This window comes from Pterocles gutturalis, unplaced genomic scaffold (assembly GCF_000699245.1).
Source record: "Pterocles gutturalis isolate BGI_N339 unplaced genomic scaffold, ASM69924v1 scaffold13825, whole genome shotgun sequence".
NCBI lineage: Eukaryota > Metazoa > Chordata > Aves > Pterocliformes > Pteroclidae > Pterocles > Pterocles gutturalis.
In genome coordinates, this window is record NW_010141128.1 from 15,769 (window position 1) to 37,362 (window position 21,594).

At 41.1% G+C, this 21,594-nt stretch overlaps 1 protein-coding gene across 1 annotated transcript in view; it reads left to right on the forward strand.

Annotated features, from left to right (window-relative positions):
* The window catches only part of LOC104460739 (laminin subunit alpha-3-like), a gene marked incomplete at both ends in the record, with an annotated part of 64,009 nt that overhangs the window by 10,135 nt on the left and 32,280 nt on the right, over positions 1-21,594 (forward strand). The window contains 9 exons of the mRNA XM_010083928.1: positions 329-447; positions 1,944-2,114; positions 5,353-5,450; positions 6,973-7,088; positions 11,665-11,783; positions 16,037-16,127; positions 17,139-17,270; positions 19,059-19,132; positions 21,270-21,381. Coding sequence (XP_010082230.1) covers positions 329-447; positions 1,944-2,114; positions 5,353-5,450; positions 6,973-7,088; positions 11,665-11,783; positions 16,037-16,127; positions 17,139-17,270; positions 19,059-19,132; positions 21,270-21,381 — 1,032 coding nt within the window. The remainder of the gene's footprint in view (positions 1-328; positions 448-1,943; positions 2,115-5,352; positions 5,451-6,972; positions 7,089-11,664; positions 11,784-16,036; positions 16,128-17,138; positions 17,271-19,058; positions 19,133-21,269; positions 21,382-21,594) is intronic.

The following is a 21,594-nucleotide window of genomic DNA, read 5'->3' on the forward strand; positions in this document are numbered from 1 at the left end:
GTCCTTCATCCCATGCAACCCTGGAGTTCCTTGCAAAAACCAAGATGAAATACAAACGCAAGGTATTGGAGTATATATATATAGCTTTTTTTGTGATTATATGAGAAATATTGTGCCATGTCTTGTCAGGCACCACTGAACTGCTTAGGACCAGAAACGATTTGTTTTTGGGAATTTCCATTTTTTTATGCTGAGCAAAGCAATCACTGTTATTCAGTTGTGAGGGAGAACTTACCTGAAAGTGCAGGACATATTTCTTTGTTAATTTAAATTAGAACAATAGTGTTTATGTTCATACATAAAAATAATTTCGTTCTCACTTGGCCAGACTCTAAAGCAGATTGCTTGGAGCGCTTTGGAAAGGAAGCTAATCTTCCGGTGAGGAGGGACAACGATGTCCTTTGCACCACAGAGTACTCTCGCATTCTGCCTCTTGAAAATGGAGAGGTAAGTGCTTTTAGAAAAGTAATGTGTAACACTAGAAACAAACAACATCTGTTTCAGAAGTTTGCTGTTTCAGTAAAAACCTAGAACATGAAGTAGTTTTTCTGCTATGACTGCTTGAATCTACGTTAGTAAGTCCATAACCAAGCACTCAAGTAGTTGTCTAGATTTTTGGAGCATGACCTGGCTCCTCCTATCTTTCACCATTCTCCATGGGGGTATGGGCTGCTCAGAGCCACCTCTTATGATTTTTATCGTGATGTAGGTACCTCACTTTAGCCATATGCATTTGAAGTTGTTGACCGCATTTTCTGAATACTTCCAATGTACGTAGCGGAACTTCTGGCATCAGAATTGCTCATGGGACTAAAGGCTGTAGAAACAGATATTTACCATTCCAGAATAAGTAACTATTTAAGAAAAATGTATAAAATGCTACGTGTTTATAATATAATACACGTGTTTGGAAAAGCGTTGCTCTCCTGGCTGCACTGATGGCTCCTGCTGACATTCGTCCTCTATGCCTGATGTGGTTAGAATCCAGATCTGAACTTCTCTGGAGCTATCCAGAGTTTTGAGCATATGGATCTGGGGTTATAGTTTCATATTAAAGCAGAATTTGTTTATTAACATATCTGTAAAATTTTCCTAATAAAATATTGTAAAGAGTAATTTACATAGAAGAACACTGGTGGTGCCATCCCCCTATTATGTGCTGTATGACTTTTCCTAAAGTAATTGTGCTGCAGTCAGAACTGTCACCATTCCCTTGTTATATGCTTTGGAGTATAGGAACCATTGGAAAATAGAAATCTATTATCTGGTTGGTTAGAAATAGATGAAATTCTCTTACTCAGCTGTGTACGTGCACACTGGGTTGTTAATTTAATAGAGATTCATGATTGCTAGGCTCCTGGCATCTGTTTCTTTAAAAAATAAAAAAGTTTTGGAGCCCTTGTTTTGAAAGTCAGCTAAACCTGCTTTCATGTGAGGGGATTTTCTAAAGCAACACTGTGTACTTTCTTCCAAAAGACCATTAATATGCTCCCAGGCACTGGACCTGTTAACAATAATGTTTTCCAGGAAAGTTTGTGCCTTAACCCAAAAATAAATGTGGTTTGGGAAAGTGCCAAAACCTGATCGTTTTCACTCCGGCAAAACTCCCATTGACACTATCAACAGTTAATGTTACTATTTGGAACTATTCCTATTGTTTTTTCCTATTAAAGTGTGTACTTTTTGTGTGTTGTACCCACTGTTTTCAAAACAGATAGACGCACTTTTTTTTTTTAATGTGCCATATGGGTAATGAGAATTCAGGAGTGTCCAAGACTAGCAACACTATTTTTCCCAATACCCTGTCTTCAGTAAGAAATATGTAGTTGTTACTGCAAATATGCTCAGAAAGTAAGTTTTTGGATTATTTTATTAATTTTGCTCTGTGCCACTACTGACACAGTTGATATGTTTTAACAAAAATGTGCTTACTTCTTTGTTAGATTGTAGTATCTCTGGTAAATGGCCGCCCAGGAGCAAAAAACTTCACATATTCCCCCAGTATTCAAGAATTCACAAAAGCAACAAACATCCGCCTTCATTTTCTCAGAACTAATACGCTTCTTGGACACTTGATATCAAAAGCTCAACGAGACCCCACTGTAACCCGTAGAGTAAGTACTTTTTTCACTGACATATACTCAACAATCATATCCAGCGTGTTAGAGACTAAAAAAATAATTTGAATGTTTTAACAATTGAATTTTACAGTAACCCACCTTTAAATCCCCATATTTTTTACAGGTTGGTTTGAGACAAGAAGGTAACTGGGTCAGCACAGATTGTGGAGGGGAAGTAATGATTAATGGTTTTGTAACAGACTGTCTTCTTTCCCTGTTTTCGAATACGGAAGGAAGTTGGGTGCATCACAGGAGCTATAAGGAGCCAAAGCAGAAATCTTCTAAACTATCTTACACAGGGCTAAGGGACTAAATCTCTTCAGCTTTATTTGATGCAACTTTCCCTTATCTATTCAAAAAAAGATTTTCAGGAAACAGTACCTGAGTTTCTGAAGGAGCAGGAATCAAAGGGCATACTCAAAAGTTACTATCTTTCCATAAATCATTTGAAATGTCTAGGTATTTTCAGTGGATTTTGGGCTATCCAAGAGCTTGGAAGCCAAAGTCCCACTCCCATTCAGTGGGGAAATGTAAGGAAATTCAGCTCCCTCAAGGGAACACTGCACGGAAATTCATATACTTGGAGAGATTGCAGTCTTCATATTATATTGTTATTCTTAACCTTTTCATTTAAAATGAAGATTCAGTAACAATTGGAGGAAACTCTGGGGTGAGGCACTGCACAAATGTGTGTGAGAGTTTCTGCATCAAAAAACAAAAGTATTCCAGTTACTTGATAGCATTCTCATTAAGTACCTTTATTGTCTTAAGTAAATTTTAAGATGTTACTGACAGGCAGATGTAAATGCAGTATTTAGCTTACTGGGCAAGCAGCACAGCTTTAGTATAAGAAACTCTGGATGTTATCATAGCCATGGGAGTGGAATAGATGAATAAAAGAGTGAGTGTTCTATTGAATTCTTAAAAGAGAGCACGAATTTTCATTGTAGAGACCTTCCAAGTCTAGGAAAAAGTTAATATTCTTAAGGAAAATCTTTGTGTTAAAGTTATTACAGAAACAGAAGAAAACCAGGCCAATTCTGTTCTCCTACTCAAGTAGCTGCCTGGCTTCCCCTGTTAATGGTTTGAGTTCATGACACTTTGAGTTATATAGAGTATATTTTATGTCTGAAGTGTGGCAGTTTGGCCTATTAATTGTTTTGGTCTATTACTAATTTGACTTATTACTGACCAGTGACAGTACAATTACTGTTGGTACTCTGCAAGGCTGTATGAAACTATAGGCTGGGTTGTGAAAACTCTGATACCAAAAACCATTGTCATGTATGTTGTTGAGAGTCATAGTGATAATTTGTAGCTGTGTTGAAAGCACTGAAAGTTTTACTTGGAAGTTTTTACTTAAAAGTTTTACTTACAGTATGAAAATGGTATGCACATTTAGAAATGAATGTGTATATTTGAATAGAGATAGTTCAGAAGGAAAAAAATATTTCCTAGTCTGTATATGCCGCCTACTAGTCCTTACCTGCCTAGAGCAAAGAGAGCTCATTGGAAAAGCTTGCTGCCTTGGGAAAGCATATTGTCTGTGCCAGCTAAATCCACCTATATAAAAGCAGAGAGTGTATATGCAACCAAAGTGAATCACAGAGTCACTGAATGGATGAGGTTGAAGGGACCTCTGGAGGTCATCTGGTCCAACCCTCCTGCTCAAGCAGGGCCACCTAGAGCTGGTTGGCCAGTCCCGTTTCCAGATGGTTTTTGATTATCCGCAAGGATGCAGACTCCACAGCCTCTCTGGGCAACCTGTGCTTGGTCACCCTCACAGTGAAAAAATGTTTCCTTATGTTCAGAGGGAACCTGGTGTGTTTCAGATTGTGCCCATTGCCACAGGTTCTGTCACTGGGCACATTGACAAGAGCCTGGCTCTGTCCTATTTGCGCTCTCCCTTGAGGTATTTACATACATTGACAAGATTTCCCCTGAGCCTTTTCTTCCCCAGGCTGAGCAGTCCCAGCTCTCAGCCTTTCCTCATAGCAGAGATGCTCCAGTCCCTTCCTCATCTTCTTGGCCCTTCGTTGGACTCTCTGCAGTATGTCCATGTCTCCCTTGTACTGTGCAGCCCAGAACTGGACCCAGCACTCCAGGTGTGGCCTCACCAGTGTTGAGGGGAAGCATCATTGGCCTTACCGATGCTGAGGTGATGCTATATACACCACTTAGAGGGGCAGTATTGTGAATAGAGTGAGCACAGGAAACATATCTGCATAACATTCTGATCGTTTTTCTCTTCATCTTCCAGTGGCATTAAATCTGCCCCTTTAGCTTTTTCTGGGGGTACATAGAGACCAAGATTTACAACCAGCTCTCTGTTCTGCCTGGTGCTCCAAGGAGACAAGGAAACAACTTCTGACCTACAAAAATCATAGAATCATAGAATGGTTTGGGTTGGAGGAACCTTAGAGACCACCTAGTTCCAACCCCCCTGCCATGGGCAGAGACGCGTCCCGCTAGACCAGGCTGCTCAAAGGCTCATCCAGCCTGGCCTAAATCAGTATCAGTAGTAACTTCTGCATACATTCTGAGAAGTGGTGGTCTCTAAGGTCCTTTTCAGCCCTAACCATTCTATGGTTCTATGATTCTATATGTATACAGTAATGATATTTTCACTGAGGTGAACCAATTAAATTTTTATCTCCTGTTGGTTGGATGCCTGCAAAGCATGAGGATGAGATACAAAGTGTTTGAATTTCAGGTCATGATTTCAGATCCAGCTTGAGTCATGAGTGCTTTTGTCCAAGCTGGTGATTTCATTCTGTTTCTAATATTTAGTGATCTTGTTGGACTGAATGGGGAAACTGCACTGCCCATGCCAGTGTGTCTGGTTTGTTGACCAGACCAAGGTCTCACAAATTGATGCTTTGACAGTACTTTACATCTCCATTCTCAAGTTTGCTGTGAACAAGCTTTGGGCTTAGGTACTGGTGGCCGTGTAGCTGCTGGGGAATGGAGAGCTACAGCAATATGCATTTGGTGTGAGCTGCACAAACCTGTTGCTATCAGGCAACCCATGGGTATTGATTTTGATTTGCTGATACTCACCCTGAGACATAGACATCAACAGAGGTTTGAGCACTGTCTGCCCAACTTTGGTCTTTCGTAAAGTCATGCCTTTAAAGCTCTGATAAGCAACATTGAACAATCCAGTGTTGATAGTTCTGCCATAATACAGGTAAGAAAAGTTCTGTATGTACTTCTTGTGCTTCTTCCATAGTATTACTACAGTATAAAGGACATCAGTATTGGTGGTCGATGTGTTTGCCATGGCCATGCTGAAGTATGTAATGCAAAGATTGCTGAAAACCAACACCAGTAAGTAAACTGAGCAGAACGTTAATTTAATACAAAAAACCAAACATATTAATGTTTTCAAATGTCCTTTTTTATTACAGAATGATATAGACTTACAGGGATTTTTCATTATATTTAAAAAAATATAATCTGATAATGATTCACAAGAAAATAGCTCGAGATCTATTGTATGTGAAATATAGTAATAAAAAGTCTTTATTTAGATTTTTCTTTTTAGTTGAAATAAGAGTTTGATAGACTGAATAATTTAATAGGAACCCTTAGTTCTTTTTGGAAATCATGGCTTGATACCACCTTCCGACTGCAGGAATTAGCAAGCCAACACAAAACCAAAGTGAACTTCCTGGAGATATTGAGCATTATAACTGAGCTCAGCCAAGATCCAATGGCTTTTGATCATTACTAGGACAATAAAAACAGAAACTAAACTATTCCCTTTCCTGGTGAAGTTCCCTTTCCCAGTGAAGTTTATGATCTCCATATTGATTTCACAAGGAGTTAGATCAGGCTCCTTGGCTCAGCTGCTATAGGGAAGTGACTGTGAATAATCAGACTGTCTGAAACGTATTTTAAAAGCCTGGTTTAAACGAGCTGTTGCTCTTACCCATAATGGTATTGAAAGAAACTTTTTTCAGGACAATGCAATATTTTCAATTGTGTTTTAAGGAAGAGTAAGTGGGCAGGTGGGTGCCTCATTTCCAGCTGTCTATGCTAGAGAAAAGCAGGTACAGAAGGCGGGAAATCTATGGGAATAGAATATTCTTATTATTATTACTATTATTACACTATTATAACTAGAATATTATTCTAGTTATACTTGAAAATTGTATTGCCCCTTGGTTATTAAACTACACAGATAAGAGAGGAACATTGCAAAAGGCCTTTTCAGTCTCAAGGTCTCTTTGTTCCTCCTGGGCTTCAGTTACTATGCATGATAGTAACGCATAGCCTGTAATGAGAATCTGCGCTTTAAGTAGGCTGTTCAGCTAAATTAAAATAAATATGAACTGCATTTTCTCGATGAATAGTGTGCATTATTTTAAAAATAACAAGATGAAGTTATGATCTTGGTTTATTAAAAAACTAATACAATCGTTGTAAACAAAGATAATGAAAAAATTATGAAGGTGTTCATATAAGGGTGGTAAATATTTTGATTTACTGTAGATCAACAATCTTGAGCCTTGTAAAGAAGCTAAAATAGGATACATCCTAAACTGTTATATTTTATGTTGATTTAATATTCTAGAATAAAGTTTCATAATGTAGTCTATTGAATCCAATTATAAATGTCCTCTCTAAGTAATTCGTGCTACTAAACTCATAACCACACGATTAAAGTAATCAATCATGAAGAATTTTAGGAAAGTTCCAAAATGTTCTAGTATTACTGTTTGACCTCTTTACATGTGAACTTATGTCCTGTCTTTTTCACACTATAACGAAGTCTTGGACTACAATAAAATTAAGAAAAAAACTTTAAATCCAGCTTCAGTAGATTAAGAGGTTTTAATTTCTGCAGGTTTCAGTGTGAATGTCAACATAACACTTGTGGGGAAACTTGTGATCACTGCTGCCCTGGATATAATCAGAAACAGTGGCAACCTGCAACAGCTGGGAGCACAAACCCATGCGAACGTGAGTAGCCTAGAAGACGCTAGGTTAAAAGGGACACTGACACACAGGTGGGAATTAGCTGTAGCATGTGTGTTCATGGAGCATAACTAGCACGTTGTATGTTTTAACACCTTTTTTCTTTACTGAGAAAGTTATTTCCATACAGCAATAAGGAACAGATGATGCAGTGAATATTGTTTATGTTTTCCTCTCTTATTAAACAATGAAAATAGTCATTCGTGAAAGGATATTATATGAGAAATGTGGAAGCCTTCTTGTCGTACATTGATTCACTGTCTCTCCCCGGTCACAGCTGTCTGCTGACAGATTGTGGATCCCCACTAGCACAGGAGAGACTATAGACATCTTGTACATCTTCAAAATTTGCCTCCCTATCACGGAGCCCCGTGGTGTTCAGGATGCAGAGAGATTGCTTAAGGTTGCCACTGCTTAACGGCGTTTGTGTTGCCCTTCGTCTTCCTGCTGCTGGTCGTTGGCTGGGCATCAGAGAACACAAAGACGTTCTTGGTGGGGAGTCTGGGCAACTCTATACTTGCACCCCTTCCCATGCTTGTAGTTGGGAGTTTGGAGTGCCTTAGTCCTACAGACTGAATCGTCAAGCCCATTGACATTTCTACCACCTCCCCTGTGTTTCATTCTTCTGTTAAAGAAAATTACAGCAGGGACCCTCTCTTGGTGGAGCACTACGTACTGTCACACACGGGTGTGTTGCATCCTTCTGGCCAGAAACCCATGAGTGTAGTACAGGCAGTGTTGCCATCTCTGTGCACATCCTATTTTGAGCAAATGTGTTGGCAGCCTGCAGTTTCCTTTGTGTCTAGCCTAATTTATTTTCCTCGTCTGCCCTTCCTGAGAATAGTGTAGCCAGTGGGTGCAAACTGTTAACAGGGGAAACATATTTGAAAGCCAAAGAGATGAACCTATATAATTAATTTGAGGAATAAAGAGATGGCTTGTTTAATCAAAACTGCAGTACTAAGATTGAGTGTTGGGGGAAGGGGCAGGGAAGAAGGTGATTAAAAAGTTTGATAGGAGATAGGCACGTTGGGACACAATTTTTAGACAAGATTTGAAACCTCATTTAAATTCCCCTCTTTAAAAGTAAAATATTTTCTGCCGGGAAAGAGATAGACAAAGAGCATAAATAATGTCATGTTTTTTAAAGAATGAGTTTATAGGAGATAATCTAAAAGATTCTGAGCCAAAACAATTTTGCTTCTACCTACCTTTGAAAAAATACACTTTTTAGTATGGATTGCTTCTAGCAGTTTGAGGTGATTTGTTGAGAGAGTTTGCCAGGTGCAGACCTCTTTTCCTCACAGCCAGTAGTGAAGGAATTAAAACAACCTCGTTAAGCTTCCCAGAAGCCTGAGGTTCCTTGAGAGAAACTGATTGAAAGAGGTTGGTGGGAGTTTGTAGGGAGAAGCCCAACCTTTTGCTATGAGTCTCCCAGTACTGTATGGGTCAGCAAATGACCCAAAGTGGTAAGAAAATGCTTGGTGAGGTAGAACGGGTTTCTATTCCCCTGTGAGAGAAAATACTATAACTACAGTCAGAACAGATAATTACCCATCGCTGTTAGAAGACATACTTGTGAGATGGAGCTTGCAGACGGTTTGGCCCTAGAGGCAAGGAGCTTTTATTTACATTGTAAATAGTGGGTTTTTTTCAGATGTTCTCTTCTTTCCTTTTATGACTTAGTATCTTGAACCAGCATCTCATTTGTGCAATGTTTTATTTTCTTGAAGAGTTGTATGAATATAAAACCCCAAAGATCTTCACAGGCTATCACAACCTGGCCAGGGAACCCAGTATCGACTTGCCTGGTTCCTGTCAGCAGACCATAAGGGAACCAGATGGTAGGCCACCACCTCAGCTGTATTGTTGGTAGTTTCTAGGAAAAGGCTGTCTTGTCCAAAGCTGTTCAGATATAAAGATGTAGAGAAGATACAGAGAATGATCCAGAGAATTATTATGTCTGTATGATGGTGTAGCAAGTCATGGAGAATCAGTTGCCTCTGAGCCCTGAGTTGTGCTCCCAGTTGTGCCAGGTACTTGGAACAGAGTTTGGAAGGATTACTTCCCATGCACTTCCCTCATCTTGAAGAACGTAGGGACAGGGCCCTTAGCTTCTGGTTTGAGGTGCTTTCAGGTACACATTGCCTTACAAAGTATCTTGTCCCCTGGTCCAGATGAAGGGGGAATTTCTCTAAAAATGAAGTCATGGCTTAATAAAGTCAAAACTTATGGAGTTTCCTGGGAAGGTTTCCCTGAAATGCTGGAACATCTGTAATTAAAAGCTTACCTAGCACTCAGATGCTTGGGGAAGCCTTTTTTGCTGCCTGCATTCCTTCAAAGAAATTCCCGTTGTTCCTCTCCAGTGAAGAAAGATCAGATCACATTAAAAAAAAAAAAAAAAGGACTAGGATGAGTTTATAGCAAAACCATGATCATGCCCTTTGATTTATTCTGTTGGCTTTATTTAATTATTTTCTGGGTAAATCCATCACCCTTTACTCAAACTTAATTTGCAGGAACTTTGAAAAGTGTGGAGCTATTTTTCAAGTTAATTCTCTGTGCAAGCAAGACACGAACATTGGGCTGGTTCTGGAATTTATATTGCTGGGCCTTGTTGCTAAAAGTAAAACAGCAAAGGTTTTTGGGATTTAGGTCTCCCACCTTGATGGAAGGAGATCGGTCGAGCCAGCTGATGCATGTACAAGGCCACAAGTGGATGTATCAATGAATGTATCTCAAATGCTCCATTGGGCCATGTTGGGCACCAAAAAGGACTGTGGTGGGTTGACCCTGGCTGGATGCCCAGTGCCCACCAAAGCCGCTTTATCTCTCCCCTCCTCAGCTGGACAGCAGAGAGAAAATATAACGAAAGGCTCATGGGTCAAGATAAGGACGGGGAGAGATTAGTCAGCAATTACTGTCATAGAGAAATCAGACTCATCTTGGGGAAAATCAATTTAATTTGTTACCAATGGAATCAGAGTAGGATAGTGAGCAAAAAAACTCAAATCTTAAAACACCTTCCCTCCATCCCTCCCTTCTTCCTGGGCTCAGCTTCACTCCCCATTTTCTCTACTTCCTCCCCTCCAGCAGTGCAGGCGGATGGGGAATGGGGGTTGTGGTCAGTTCATCACACGTTGTCTGTGCCGCTCCTTCCTCCTCAGGGGCAGGACTCCTCACCCTCTTCCCCTGCTCCAGCCTGGGGTCTCTCCCATGGGAGACAGTCCTCCAGGAACTTTTCCAGCGTGAGTCCTTCCCACAGGCTGCAGTTCTTCACAAACTGCTCCAGTGTGGGTCCCTTCCATGGGCGCAGTCCCGGACTGCTCCAGCGGGGTGCCCCCCCGGGGTCACAAGTCCTGCCAGCAAACCTGCTCCAGCCTGGGCTCCTCTCTCCATGGGGCCACAGGTCCTGCCAGGAGCCTGCTGCAGTGCGGGCTTCCCACGGGGTCACAGCCTCCTTTGGGCATCCCCCTGCTCCGGTGTGGGGTCCTCCCTGGGCTGCAGGTGTATCTCTGCTCCCCCGTTACCCCCATGGCTGCAGGGGCACAGCTGCCTCGCCATGGGCTGCACCATGGGCTGCAGGGGAACCTCTGATCTGGCACCTGGAGCACCTCCTGCCCTCCTTCTGCACTGACCCTGGGATCTACAGAGTTGTTTCTCAATATTGACATCTCTTAGAAAGAGGTAAAAGTATAGCAGAACCCATATGTAGAGATGGTTTCAGAGCCACTGTGAGTTCAGCTGTTACCTGTATTTGGCTTAACAGAAGGGAAAAATAAAGGAAAGGAGCTAACCACAAACCACTGAAAGTAAAATTTCTCACAGCTGAGACTATAAACAACCATAAACGAGGGAAATGAGTTATCTCAGTCACCTAATTCCATCCTTTTCTATATAATAATAATGATATATTATTATTGTTGGTGTTATTATTGTTCTTCATACCATACTTCTTTAAGCCATACTTGTTTTTGAATCCACAATTCCCAGGAAGTAGAATGAACTCCTACTTGAAACTTCTTTGTTCAGATGGCAGCAGCTAGGTAAATGTATAGCCAAGTATACTGGTGTATGTACAGCTGAGTACGAGAATTCTTTGGTGTAGGTCTTTTTATTCAAATGTGTATATCTTATCTATAGTTGTTTATTTTAAACAAAGGTTTAATGCACACAGCTTCAGCCCAGATGTACTTTTAGACATGGAAAAATAGAATAAGCATTTGAATATGTGTTCGATAATTTTTTAAAAACTGCAGGACTGTTTTTCTGGAGCTTCCTAGTTCTGATTTATGCATAAATATACGGTTTTGATCTGTTACAACTGTTGCCTCCTCTGCTAAGCCTAGCAGCACATGTTTTCCTCATGTTTACATTATCTTACCGTGTTTCTGGTATGAAAATCCAGTTGCTGATAAGGTAAATATGTGCATTTGAGCATACTCCAACATACCTGTGTATATGTATACATCAAAAAAATCTCAGCTTCTTTTTCACCTCTGCTACCTTACTGAATTCCAGCATCGTAAAGAAAGCTGACGTGGAATATTACTTTTTTCAGCCTGCAATTGCCATGGACATGCCAGTGATTGCTACTATGATGCTGATGTTGATCAGCGTCAAGAAAGTTTAAACATCCATGGGCATTATGAAGGTGGAGGAGTTTGCATTAACTGCCAGGTAAGAAAGTAATTCTTGTCTGTTTAAATAAATGACATTTGAAGAAGGGCCACCGAAGTGGGACTGTGTCCACACCAGTCGTTTGAAGGCTGACCAGTCTAGATAGCTCCATTTCTCTGGTGTTGTTACTTGTACTCAAAGCAGGTAAAAAGGTGTCTGAAAATAATTACATTGTACAACATTGCTTGTTAATGTATAAAAGATACATATAAATTTTATTTATTCTCAGTCCTGTGTGATTCAAATACAGCTACACAATGCAACAATTAAATAAACTACAAAAAATCCCTTTCCTGTTATTACAAACTCTGCCGTTTCCCTGCTTAACAGAAGGAAGTAAAATTAACCAAATAAAATTCCCGCTCAGGCCAGCCTGTTCCTTACTACAGCAAAACACAGAGGGCTGTCCCTCATCAGCAGAACTAAAGGAGGGCATAGTCTGTACCAAGAAGAAAGCTTATAGGTACTGAAAAAGCAGAGAATCATAGAAGGGACCTCAGGAAGGCAGCTAGACTAGTGCTCAACTAAAACCAAGGCTAGATGCAAAGTTGTTTCAGGTTGCACTGAGAAATGTCCAGGTGAGTTCTGAAAATTTCTAAGGATGGAGATTACACAGACTCTGGGTAGTCTTTTCCAGCATTTTATTGCTGTCACAGTAAAAATATTTTTGTTACTGTTCAGTAGGACTTTCCTCAATTGCAACTTGTGACAGTTGGCTTTTGTCCTTTAGCTGTGCACATCTGAGAAGAGTTGGCTCTGTCTTCTGTGTAACCCCCTCTTAGGTAGAGGAAAACTGCCATTAGACCCTTCTACCTGCTTTGAACCTCTCTCCTCCAAGCCAGCCAAAGCCATTCCTTCAGTTTCCCCTCACACGTCATGTGCTCCAGCCCCTTAACTCTCTTAGTGGCGTGGTTGGATTGAATCAACAAATGTAAATTTGGCATCAGAGATTTTACACTGTATCTGTCACAATGAATAGCACATTCTTGAAAAGACAAAGAATGTGTCTCATCCTGAGTGAGTTTTGTTCTCCTCTGGCTAAATACTAGCAGGGAAGATCATACAAGGCTCTGATCGACTTGTCTCTCAGCTCTGGGTGGAACTGAACCACCTGACCTCCTGAGGTTCCTTGCAATAAATTATTCATTGGTTTGGTGATCTCAGAGTTAAATACATCCAGACTTATTTGGAAGTCTGTCTTCCTTTGTGAGTTGAGGTGACAACAGGTTTTTAATAATACAACACGAGAAAGAGAGAATATAATAACAGAACAGGATATAGAATGACACACAATGGAAAACCCTCACCGAACCAAAACCCCCCCACCCCTCTCCTGACTAGCTTTCCCTTATATCCTGGGCATGATGTCAGCATGGTATTGAATATCCCTTTCACTATGCCAACCTCCCAGCTTCTGTGAAAATTAACCCTATCCCAGCTGAACCCAGGACAATGAGTTTTTTTTTTTTTTTTTTTTTTAATAACATAAAGCACATGGATTTTAATTTACTTTTTCTGTTTGTGTCAGGGAAGAAAAGTGTTAGGAATGGATGCCTGAATGAAGAAATGATCATATTCAAATACTGCATACAAGGATAGATTCAATTTCTTTAGGGTCTGATAACAAGGGAGCTCTGGAAATCATGTAGTCCAGCCGCCTACTCAGAGCTCAGGGACTTGTTCAGTCAAGCCATGAACACCTCTGAGGACAGACATGCCACAACCACTCATAGCAACCTATTTCAGTGTTTGACCACCTTCATCATAAATTTTTTTCCTAATATCTAATTGGAGTTTTCCATGTTTCAATCTGTGCCTGTTGCCTCTCATCCTCTGAGGAGAGTCTGACTCCATTCCCTCTGTAGCCTCTGATCACGTAGTTGTCAGTAGTGGTAAGTTCTCTCTCCTTTTCTTAATGCTGAAAAGACCCAGCTGTCTCTGCCTCGTCTTGGATGTCATGCGCTTTAGTCCCTCGCCATCTTGGTGACTCTACCCACCCCTTGTCCACAGCACCACAATGAGCAATGAGGTTGACTGGGCATACTTTACCCTAGCTAAATCTGTGTTGAATATGCCCAATCACCTCCTGGTCCTTCATGTGTTTAGAAATGGCTTTTAAAATACTTTGTTCATTATCTCCTTCCCCACTAACCAAGGGGCCCATACTGCCATTAGATTTTCTTCTGTTGATGATGTACTCCTAGAAACCTTTATTTTTGCACTTCTCTTCCCTTGCTAGTTTTAACTCCAGCTAAGCTTTGGCTTTCCTAATTCCACTCCTATATGTGTGGGCAATGACTCTGTATTGCCACCAACTAGCCTGTTCCTGCTCCCACTTTCTGTGTACTTTCTTTTTGAGTTTGAAATCAATCAGGAGTTCTGTAGTTATCTGTGCTGGCCTTCTGCCACACTTGCTTGACTTTCTGCACACTGGAAAGAACTGTCCTTGGGCTAAGGAGGCTATCCATGAAAATCAACTAGCTCTCCTGGTCCCCTTCCCCTGCAGGGCAGTTTCACACAGGATCTTGCCAAGCAGATACCTGAACAAGCCAAAAATCTGCTTTTCTGAAGCTATTTGTCTTGCTTACTTGTCTCAGGATCTAAGAATCCATAGTCTTATGGTTGCTGCAACCAAAGCTGCCCTTGGCTTTCACATCTTCCACCAGTTCTTCCTTGTTTGTGGCTATCAGCTCAAACATCTCTCCTAACTGGTCTTGAACCCCTGCATCCAGAAATTGTCTTTGATACATTTGAAATAATTTCTGGATTGCTTGTGCCCAGCTGCATTGCTCTTCTGGCAGATATTGGGGTGGTTAAACTCATCCAAGAGTACCAAGGCTTTCTCTAGCTGCCTGAAGAAGGCTTCATCTGCCTTTTTGTTCAGGTGGTCTGTAACAGACACCTACTGCAGTTCATTTGGGGTGGTATATCCTCTGATCCTTACTCACAAGCTCTGCAGAGGTTCCTCACCTGCCCCAGCCCCAGGGAGGGGCCCAGGCACTCTCTGCAGCCCCAGACCTGGACAGTGGCATCCACCTCCTGGTGGCGATAGCACCAGTAGTCTCTGAAGAATGTATCCTGCAATGTGTTGAGACCATCACTGCACAATCTTCAAGTAGCCCTACGCTGTTTTGAGAGAGAGGCTGGTGTGCTCCTGCCATGCTAAGTGCTGCAGCAACCACCGTGGCTCTGTCAGCTGTGCAATGTGAGCATCACCCTCCCTGATCTAGCGTCAGCCTTTCCCAGGAGTAGCTCAGATCTGAGGATGCTAGAGGAGACTCCTGGAAGAGCTGGAAGCAGAACCCAAAACTACTGCACAAACTGAGAGCGGCAGTGGGGAGCAGCAGCCCCAGCAGCACCCTGGGTGCTCATGAACTGTCCCACCAGCCCCTCCATTAAATGCTGGGTCCCTGCTCAGCCTAGAATTGCGACACTCCCCAAGGAGAAGTTAAACAGCAAGTGGGAGCTGGGGGCAGCTGCTTTGGTTGCTCCAGGGTGAAGCTTCTGCATCACCTCCAGTTCCCTGCTCACAAAACTACGAGCCCCCCAGAATGCCTCATGATCGTGATACACTCAGCTGGTGAGTGCCATCACTGCTGCATGCTCCTGCTGTCCCCGCCACAGGGGAGAGCTTTGCTGCACAAGTTGAAATACACTCAGGACTGTGTTCACAGGGGAGTTGTTACCTATTTTTGCTGTAGTTCAAGTTACTTACAATATTTTTCCTGTGTGCTTAAAACACACTTTTCCAGAGACATACTCTTTCCTAATGGAAGATCTGTTTTGTGCTGAGCTGACTGATCAGGTTTTCGTTTATTTCAATGTTACTGACCTTAGACATAAAGTATTAAAAAAAATAATATGTAGTATGAGGAAAAATTCATTATGCAGTTGCCTGAACAATGTGTACGTTATGATAAGAAAGCAGCATAAAAAGAGATAAATATCATGTGATAGAGAAAGGAGGGATATTTTCCCCAGTTTTTTTAAAAATAGTTCTTTTTTATAATGCTTTAAAGGTAAAATTCAGATGCTTTATGTGAGAATACCATGATTCAGAAACCTGCAGAGAACAGGTGGTTAAAGAACAGCAAATGATGAATGCTGTCCTTACTGCAGTCATATTTCATTTTTTTCCTGTGTTGATCCTTTTTTAGTTGTATGTAGGAACAGTGTAAAGGATGTTATTGTTCCTTAATTCTTCCAATTTCCCCTTTTTATCTCGTGTTCTCCATTTGTTTTATTTTGCACAGCATAACACAGCTGGTATTAACTGTGAGAAGTGCGCAAAAGGTTATTATCGTCCTTATGGTGTTACAGCAAGAGCTCCCGACGGCTGTATACGTGAGTCCTTCCCTATTAAGCATCTTCTCATGGTGGTGGCTTGGGGTTTTTTTGTCTCTTATCAAGGTATGGGATGCATCTTTTGGGGAGGAAAAATGAAAGAGTAGCCAAAAGCTGTTGGAGAACAACTGCAGATTTCTTTCTGTGTTGCTTTAGACCCTTTTAGACCCTTTCTTCCCAACTTATGTGTTGTATGAGCTTAAAGCTTCAGACCAGCAATAGGATAACAGGAGGAAGTAAACCAGAAAAGGCTGCTGAGGAGATAGGATCATGTAAGCCCGGGGTGTTGCAGTGCACCCCACAGTGAGCTGGCATGACCTCTTATATCCTGCCCTCATGACCTTGCTTCTCTTAGCTCTCTGATGTACATTTGGCTCTTAGTCACTTGAAAATTTTATTCTGTATCTCAAAAGGTCATGAAGATCACTACTCTTATTTTATGCAGTACTAAACCTAACGGCTAATAAATAATGCAATAGCATAGTTCCTAATATAACATTTAAAGAAGAAGACCTGAGTATAGTTAAGAGGTAAGTGTTGAATTACAAACAGGCCGAAGGAGCCTTGTGACAGGTAGGAGGAAGCTGCGGCTTGCTGTGTTTGGGTATTGAAATGAATGGGACGTCAGTGGAGCCGTGGTGTGCTGCCATAATGTTGCACGGGGTGTCTGAGGGAAGGTGGATGGAGGGTGGTGGTTAGCCTACACCATGGAGAGAGGTGAGCGGACACCATAGTTGTGCAGTGCTGTGGAGTAGTAACTTGCAACTTTCTGAATTAAAATAAAATTAAACAATCTAAGAAAATCACATAGGTCTTACTTCTAAGGGATATCACTAAGGTTATTTGGTGATAGAAAGTACTTGGAAAATATGTAACAGCATGCAAATATTAGTTCTTTAAATAATGAGACATTCAAAGCTGCAAATTTACTGTTATAATGCCATCGCACACTGCTGTAAAAGGCAAATTAATATTTTTCCAAAGAGTGCCTAATTGCTGATCCTTACTTAGCCTGCAGTTGTAACTTGGAGCATGCAGAGGGCTGTGAGGAAGGGACTGGCCGCTGCTTCTGTAAGCAGAATTTCCAGGGAGAAAACTGTGAACTCTGTGCTGATGGATTCTATGGTTACCCGTTTTGTGTCCGTAAGTATACAAATAAAAAATGCCTCTTTTCAGGTATTTTAAGTGTGCATTAAAGAATTAACAGTTTTCATTACACTTGCCTTAGTTAAAACATCTGTCATTTCAGCTTCACACATTCACACATTCTGATAAATCAGTTGTCATAATACTGAAGAGAATCTGTTTTATTTTACAAAATTATGGCTACTTGAAAATAAAATAGATTGTGCTGCTTTCTCACAATTCAGAGTTCATTTAAGACATCTTCGTTGAGGCTACAGCCTGTCTCTCAGTAAGTAACAACACCCTGGACAAATTGTTTAAACATGTCTCAGTGGTATAAAGACCACTTGGACTGAGAGGTGGAACATGACTGTAGTGAGAGGGAGGGGAGAAAATGGTTATGCGTTCTCCTTGACGTCTCCTAGGATTTGGAACTTGCATCCCTGATAAACAAAGCTTGTGGGCTTTCAGAGGATTTTAAAATAAATAAAAATAATTATAAAATAGTGCCTGTGTAATGTTGGAAAGGCCCTCCTGGCAGAGCATAAGGCTCTTGGCCGTGCTCTCTTATTTTTTGCTGGACTGCAAGTAGGTGCAGATATGTGGTTGAAGGAAGGGTTCTAGTTGTTTCAGATTTTTTAAGAAATAGTTGAAGGAAAGGTGTTTGTAAATCCAAAGAAAATAAACATATTAGAAAAAATGATGTGACACAAATGCTGTGTGCTTCTGCTTGTTGAAAATGGTAAGAGAATGCTATATAATGCTATTGATTAATTGAAAATTAGATTTACTTTAAAATAGATTAAAATTAAGTGTTAAAAAGAAGCAATTTAAATGCTTTCCCCATAAACAAATTATGTATACAATAACTGAGGAAAAAGTGACATCAGAATTGTGTTTGCTGCATAAAAGCTTGTGTGACTCCATGATCACATTCTAAAAATGCATGAGTGGGATGTTTTGTGCCCTCAGGAGAAGCATGTTTCTGACAGGAAATAAAGCAGGTGTTGAGCTGGGGCAAGATTTGAGGTCTGAGTAACCAGAGGTATCATGATAAAAATGGAAGAAGAGGGAAATCAATAAAAAACCAAGGAAAAAACCATGTAAAAAATTGAATATTGTTTGAATTAAATGGTTGTGATAGAGTAAATTCTCTCTGTACAGTGCACTCTAGATTAATCGCATCTTATTTATCCTCTTGTTTGAAACCCAACATTTAAATTTAAAAGTTCAGCTCAGGGAGACCTTGATCTAAATCCCACTGATCTTTGTAGCACATCAACTTTGGATCCCGTCTTAATGGAGGAAAGTTTGTTGGGATGTTTTTCCCATTCCTAATCTCAAATTAAAAGCTCCTGAGATGTAACGTATATGTCATGAATTCTGGCAGTTCAGACAGCGAGTGATAACGCCATTTGCAGGAGGTGGACCTTCAGCTGAAAGCAGGAAATGTGAAATAAATATGGAGCTCCCTAGATAGCTCTCAGAGCACCGTCTAGCATGAGAAAGCTTTCTGTACAAAGGGGAGGGGAGTAGGGAAGCAACCTGGTAGCATTTCCAAATGGTGTCTGGCCTTTCATACTGTTCTTTTAAGAACGGACGTTTGTACCTGAATTAGAGATTGAAAGTAAAATGTTTTTTATCCTCTTCCTAACTGAGAGAAATCTAAGCTGAATTTGGTTACGGGAGGCATGTGAATTTCATGCTCTCTGTATTGACAGGCGATGACTTCATAGTTTGTTATGATTTTTAGTGAAATAACCCCGTCTGTTTCAAATACACTTTATTGTTTCTTTTGTTTTAAAGGTATTCCTGTATACCCTTTTACTTCTCCAAATCCAAGAGATGCTGTGGCTGGTGACATAATTGTCAAGTTCTTGGTGGTTTTTTTCCCCCCTATTTCACTGTTTATCCCCATGTCACTGTTTTTCACTGCTTTGGTTGTGCCTGCTTGTTCATGGACCTTTAGGCAGCAATTTAGCCACTAATAGCATTTATCTTTCAGGGAGCCTTTGTTCTTGCCGGAAGTTCATCTCATTGTCATGTCCACATTAAACAGTTTAGTAGGCTGGTTTCAGGAAGATTTATGGATCAAAACAAGTTTGACCAGCCCCCGGCAAACATCTGCAGAAGAGGCTGACCATCTTGTTTGGTGGTCTTATGAACAACAAAACTTTCTGGCATGTACAACTTGTCAGCTGCTTTGCAGTGTAAATCTCTTAAGGCTAACTGGCCTCTGCTTTTGGACTGTCCTCTTGCACCTGGCAAATTGTACATTGCCCTAGGCAGTGAAGAGCTTTGATTTCTAAGAGAGCTACATATTTCTTAGTTAGCCCACTGCAAAGCTGCCCGAAATCCATACAATGATTCCCTCAGTGGTCTTATATTTTTTATTAGATATTATTATACTGCAGAACTGAGACATCATCACAGCTAGCACTCAATAAAATACATACTTGTAATGCACTTCAGGATTTATAACTTTAAAAAAACCTCACAACCTTTGCCATGTCCTAAAATCAACATTCTTTCACTTTATTTCTGTTAGCTTTAATAGAACAGGAGTTTATGCCAGCAAATGAAAAAGTGTGTTCTTCTGTGAATGTAGCAGACACTCAGATATAAGCAGACAGTACTAATCCATGTATATTTACAAGTCCAAATTGTTTTCTTGAAACAATTGCCATCACAGCCCACAAAGCCTCAGTCTCCTCTACCGCTTATCACCTTCATACAGCATCCAAAATAATTTCCTTGGTAGTCTGGGTATGCTTTGTCACATATGCTCTTCTCTCATATATTTTTAAAATGAAGAAGAAAGAAAACTCCAAAGATATTGTGAATAAACAGGAGAAAAAAAAATATTGAGCTGTTTACATTTTCAACGAATAGCATCTGAGTCCATAGGCATAAGAAAGGCAACTGCCTCTAAGTGGAAGCTTCTTTGTCTGTAGAAGTTGTAAATTTGTGCTGGCAGACTAGGCACAATTAATTTTTTTTTAATGAGATTTGTGCGTAAGCGTCATACAAATAGTTTTGTCAGTTCAAGAGTAATAATTACTGAGCCCTGATCTGTTTTTCTCTGCAAAAAATATGAGGAGTTGCATGATTTTGTGCACTAACTTTGTTCTTTTCTTTCTTTTCCTTTCCTGTTGTAACTAGAAGGTGGCTGCAAACCAGGGTATTTTGGCCCCCACTGTCTGCGTAAGTGCCATAGTTTCTTTGATGCTTGGAGCCTGAGCTCTGGTGTAAATGCCAGCATTCAGCTTCCAAGTGAAATAGGAACTTTCAGATCATAACACCGCAAATGACCTGGGGGTCCTGGTGGACAGCAGGATGACCATGAGCCAGCACTGTGCCCTCGTGGCCAGGAAGGCCAATGGCATCCTGGGGTGTATCAGAAGGGGGGTGGTCAGTAGGTCAAGAGAGGTTCTCCTCCCCCTCTACTCTGCCCTGGTGAGACCGCATCTGGAATATTGTGTCCAGTTCTGGGCCCCTCAGTGCAAGAGGGACAGGGAACTGCTGGAGAGAGTCCAGCGCAGAGCCACAAAGATGATTAAGGGAATGGAGCATCTCCCTTATGAGGAAAGGCTGAGGGAGCTGGGTCTCTTTAGCCTGGAAAAGAGGAGACTGAGGGGTGACCTAATTAATGTTTATAAATACGTGAAGGGTGAGTGTCAGGAGGATGGAGCCAGGCTCTTCTCTGTGACATCTAGTGATAGGACAAGGGGCAATGGGTTCAAGCTGGAACATAGGAGGTTCCACTTGAATATGAGGAAAAACTTCTTCACAGTGAGGGTGACAGAGCACTGGAACAGGCTGCCCAGAGAGGTTGTGGAGTCTCCTTCTCTGGAGACATTCAAAGCCCGCCTGGATGCGTTCCTGTGTGATCTGATCTAGGTGTCCTGCTCCGGCAGGGGGATTGGACTAGATGATCTTTCGAGGTCCCTTCCAATCTCTAACATTCTGTGATTCTGTGATTCTGTGAAATGTTTTCTTTACAAATGTGCTCTTCAGCGTGCCAGTGCCATGGTGCGGGAATGCTGGGTGGTGACTGCAATGGAAACACCGGACAGTGCAGATGTCGAACTGGATTTCAGGGGTTTTCCTGTGATACCTGCACAGATGGGTATTTTCGTTACCCCTTCTGCCAGGGTAAGCCAAAACATTCCCTTTCAGCAAGCATATCCAAAAAACAGACACAAGTTTTATACTGAGGGCATTTCAATCCTTTTTGCCACAGAGATGTGTTCATAAGGGGCTCTCCCAAAACTACAGAAGTCAAAGAAGAAGAAAAAATGTGATGAGGGGGGATTTCTATCTAAAAATGTCCGTTTCATTG